Source organism: Primulina eburnea, chromosome 12 (genome assembly GCF_022965805.1).
Source record: "Primulina eburnea isolate SZY01 chromosome 12, ASM2296580v1, whole genome shotgun sequence".
In the NCBI taxonomy this organism is placed as follows: Eukaryota; Viridiplantae; Streptophyta; class Magnoliopsida; order Lamiales; family Gesneriaceae; genus Primulina; species Primulina eburnea.
Genome location: NC_133112.1, coordinates 32,591,741 through 32,596,838, shown reverse-complemented (window position 1 = coordinate 32,596,838; position 5,098 = coordinate 32,591,741). Strand labels below are relative to the sequence as shown.

The 5,098-nt window shown below is 36.3% G+C and overlaps 1 protein-coding gene across 1 annotated transcript; it reads right to left on the bottom strand.

The window, feature by feature from the left end:
• Window positions 1-2,579: 2,579 nt before the first annotated feature.
• LOC140808192 (GCN5-related N-acetyltransferase 5, chloroplastic) lies at window positions 2,580-4,649 on the bottom strand. The gene is made up of 2 exons (XM_073165250.1): window positions 3,916-4,649; window positions 2,580-3,261 (listed from the first exon to the last, which is right to left on the bottom strand). The coding sequence occupies exons 1-2, from the start codon at window positions 4,554-4,556 to the stop codon at window positions 3,000-3,002; spliced, it is 903 nt and encodes a 300-aa protein (XP_073021351.1). The 5' UTR covers window positions 4,557-4,649; the 3' UTR covers window positions 2,580-2,999.
• Window positions 4,650-5,098: the final 449 nt, after the last annotated feature.

Sequence of the window (5,098 nt, the reverse complement as noted above, 5' to 3'; positions counted from 1 at the left end):
GTTTTTCGAGAATATGGGTTGGCTCCCTTAAAAATTGTTATTCGTCCGCTGTTAATTCACCCAACACATGTTGGGCAAATCCATATGTGTGGTTTTTTCTATTCTAATGCACAGTATCCAAATTGGTGTACCAAAGCATGTGATAATAGTTATTTAATTATTTTATCATACGATATATATGTTTAAAATGAATTTATCCTATCAAAATTAGCAATTATCATCTTATATTATTTTATGCAATTATAATTAATTAATTAATTATGGTGTTTTTTTATTTTAATTGTTATTGTAATAATAGCTTACAAGACTTCTATAGCAACTTGGGTTAATCATTTTCGTAAAGCGATGACGAATAGGAAGTATTTGTTATAGAGGCTCATTGTGCAGTCACGCAGGCACGGGCCCAGGCTCGGGGGCGTGACAGAATGGTATCAGAGCCGGTCACGGGCATGGAACACCAGGAAATAAGTGCTATGCGGGGCAAAGTGCTACGTGCATGGGAGCCACCTCTTGAACATGCGGGGCAAAGTGCTACATGACGGGAGTACCTCTTGAACCTGTAGGAGCCACCTCTAGATTCTCGGTGCTGGTGGATCGAGGAGTCAGGCCTCGATGAGGACGTCGCGTTCTGAAGGAGGGGTGATTGTGATACACATGTCCCACATCTTAAAAATGAAAGATTTAAAATGAGTTAATAATGACTTACAATGGACTTCTATAACAACTTGGGTTAATCATTTCCGTAAAGCGAGAACGAATACGAAGTAGTTGCTATAGAGCCCATTGTGCAGTCACGCAGGGGCGAGCCCGGGCTCGGAGCGTGACATATAAGTTCCATGGACAAAGACAAACATTTGTTTCTTTTCTCAGATTCTTAAATATGATCAGCGGATCCAATGCTACTATATAATTTGGTGGTGCGGATATAAAGTAAAATCTATATGATCTGCAGCAAATTTATAACAGATCAAGACAATTGATACAGACATGTTTCAATAAAATATTGGCACATTTCCTACGTTATCGACCATATTCTTTAATTTATCTCGACATGTGAATCCTATACACATTTGCATGTGATCAGTGTGAAAAATTACGGAACCGTTGTTTGATTTCTGCTAACGTCTGTTTGGAATGGTATATCGTAAAAAACCAAAATCCGTTGGTATATAATAATGATGATGATGCTGTAAAAATAGAAGTGCAAATCATGGAAAGCAAAGACCTGTTAAATGAAGAGCAGTCATGGTTCCGTAATTTCAAGCTGATTATGTTAATTTTTTCACCAGACTCGTGTCTTCTATAATTTGAAAATTTTACTTTTAAAGATATTTTATTTTTATGTAACTTACGAACTTACAATAATTTATTTTATTTTTACTGTGAAATAATGTATTTCCTTGAGTCGACACAATTTTTAGAAATTGCAAAATTGAAATAAGTTGAAGATAAAAGGGGCAAGAATATGGGTAGGTGAGAGCTTACTTCATTATCCATTGGTTCTGTTGCAGTAGAGTGGTAAATAGTTTTGCTCTCTTATGTTTTGGCTGATTTTATCCTTGCGAAACTCAAAACATACAGTATGTTTCAAATAAATTCCAAACATACTATTAATCCATTCTCCACTTTTACTATCTTAACCCTTTGAAGCTCCTTCCTGGAGAGCGACCCAAATGTAGAGCTGGGTTTTTGACAAAAAACAAATTCCTTACATGGCATGACAAATCAACCAAGATGATCTCATACCGCCCTACGTTCTGTTGCAGCACTAGGAAAAACTTTAGAACACCAGTCTCTATTCGGTTTGAATCAATTCCGAATTTGTTCTAACCAACAAATCCATCTATATTCGATTTGAATCAATTCTGAGCTCGTTTGAGCCACTTGCCAATAGCTGTGCCACCAATACCCAACTTCCATAAACTGCTACATGTGCCACTCCTTTCTGCAGATGAGGGAAAAACTACCCCAGGAGCAAAATATAGCTCCTGACTTTCCAAACGATTCTCTCAAAAGATGAAGCCATACCTCTGTATTTATTCATTTGGCACCAGAGGAACCATGAAATCAATAATGCTATCTTTCTTGGATGTGCCCTTTGAGACACCACCCAAAACCTCCTTCCGCCTCTCCAAGAACCAAATCAAATCCTTGGTGATAGCCACCAAATAATGTATAGAAAATAAGGTCCGGAATTTTTTTGAGATCAAAATAAGCACAAAAGTTTAATTTTGTGCTAGCCAACCCAATTCCACTGATTTAGTAGAGAATAACCACTAGACAGGCATTTTAACAACCAGAATGGTGTGGGCAAATGAATATCTTATTCTATGCATTCCTATGCCACTCATTTCGTTTGTTGAAGAACGATATAATGAATCTAAGTTTTCACATTGAACCTTGAAATGTTAGTGACTGTCTTGAATCTTTTACAAATTACCTCGATAAATGTAGACGTCACATGGGGACAAAGAATCAGCTAATCAACAATATCAAATGTTTTTAATGAAAACATTTTTGATATTATATCCCATGGCGTGAGCTCGGAGAAAATATAAAAAATTGCAGAGAGAAATTAGTAAATGATGCAGTCAAAACATGGTGTATAGAAACAAAACTCAAAACATTAGTTTCAAATCCTCTGAGCACTTTTTTCATTCATATCATGAATTGTGAAGTTCAATTCGGGAATTAATAAATAGAACATACATGCTTTCATGATCTAAATCACTTTTCAATGCAATGATATATATTCACTCTAAGCCTAAGCCAAAAGGTTCCAATTGAAATTCCAAATTACATGGCCAACTACTACTTACTAAATCTCAAGTCAAGAGAATACAAAAAGATAAAATTCCTTCTATTCCTTCTATGATATAAAATGTACAACAAATTATGAATACCTAAATAAGTTTTTGCAGCAATCACTTCCTTGTAAGTAAATTGTGTGGTATTCACTTGATTGTTACCTCAAAAGGTCCAGTATACCCATCAGTTGATCAACTAAGCTCCTCTTTAGGAATATCCACTGCAGAAGCATCCTCGAGGACAGGAAGGTCTTTGCGCATTAAATGCTTACGCCTCTGCAATGTCAACAAGGTAAGTATGCTATCTGTCTTAACGACACTGTAACCTGCTTTAGTATACATGTTGAATGGAGCTTCATCAATAATCCTGCAATGTAGATAGACCTCCCTTGAGGAACTCATTCTCGAAATAAGTTCCTCCCCCGCATTCAATAGATGCCAGCCAATGCCCCTCCTGAATAATTTTTTATATGAAGATTCAGATAACACAAGAGTGATAAAAGTATTAGGTGCTTTTTTTTATCTAAGAAGCATCATCTACCACATTTCAAATAAAAACTTATAGATCGAATTTAAGCAAGATAAAAAAGGTAACTTTATGGCTGGATTAAGCCTGACTCTCTAGGCATACTGGTGATGGTCACAGTATGAGCTTAAGCTTATAGAGGACCTATCTTATGTTGCCTTTGGAAATATCGGAACCTTTTCTCCATAATATGCGAGTGAAATCCATGGATAAAGAAGATAGCTCACCAATTCAACTATGACATTTATTTTAGATCAAAACATTCGAAATGAACTTCTGAACTAAAGGGGTATCTGATCATTATGTACATACACTGTAAGAACATTTCCCGATTTCATTAGAGGGGACGAAATTAAGTTTTCCCCTACTGGAGCTCTACAATGGAATTCACAGTTTCACAATGCAACACAAACTCATTCATTTTCGTTCTTGCTAGCACTTTTCTCACAAAAAGAAACTCTTCCAAATCGAACAGCTAAACCCAGACACCAGGATATATCACTTGCAAAATTAGTCAAAGTTTCCGCCACACCAGATCAAGAAACAGAACTAATCATTTAAAGTAACAGGCTAGGAAAACACCTTCGAAGCGGATTCCTCACTGCCATATTACAAATATATGGCGAGTTCTTGGGAGGAGTAGGCGAAGGAGGACTAGCATTGTAGCCCTTTTTATCAAAAGTCAATTCCACAGTCCCAGCCAATTCAAAATCATCTTCCCCATTTTCCCTATAAACTCCGAGAAGCGTTGCGCAGTGAGGCATCGTTTCCCTCCTCTCAATCAAGTAATTCTTCACCAAAAATCCAAGTAATTTCGCATACCCGTTAGGAATCAGTATCGACTCTGCAAAAGACTCAGACAACAAAGTCGCGGTCATGTCCATTTCTTCTTCCCTCATTACACGAACCCAAAGAAACCCAGATTCCAATTGCTGGTGGTAGCTGTAATTTCCGAGAATTTCAAGACTTTCGAGCTCTTTATTTGTCAAGAAACGACCTGTTTGAAGTGGGTTCTGTACCGATGCTGCAGGAGATTGAGAAGAAGAAGATGAGTGGGATGCTGATACGGATAGCGAAACATTGCAGCGGCTGTAATTGGAGAAGCTTAGAAAAGGTTGTATTGGATAATTGTGGTTTTCCGCGGAGGGTTTGTGGAGGTAGCGGCGGAGATGGCGCCGGGGGTGGTAGTTTAGAGGAATCGATACAGAAACTGTAGTTACCATTGCCGCAGTTGAAGCTCAAGCTCAGATATTCGGAAAGTTTTAGTTTCATCGATTATTGAACTCAGTTTTACCGGGTGTGAGTTCGAGTTACCAAACAAAATTGATAATTCACACGTTAAGTCATATAATAAAAAATCACGTATAAGACAATCAAAATAATAAATTATTTAAAAATATATAAATGAACGTTTATTAATAGATAAATTGTAATTTATGATATAAATAAAAAACAATAAAAAAAAGTACAGTGTAATAATTTATAACGAGTTCAAAGTTTTTCTTCTTTGATATTCATTTATGTCATTGTTTGTGTTTCATTTCTAGTTTTGACTTGTCTATTTCTCTCTGTGAAAAAAGAAATATTGTCATCATTTTCAATCAGGATTTGTGTATTTCTTTTGGCATCGCCAATTAATTTATTTTTGCTTTGTTGGCTTCGAGACATGGGCGTAGGACTATGTTTGGTGTTTTTTTTGTTTTATAAAAGTAGTAATTTTGACATCATCTTCAATCTGAATATGTGTATTTGTATTGCCATCTTC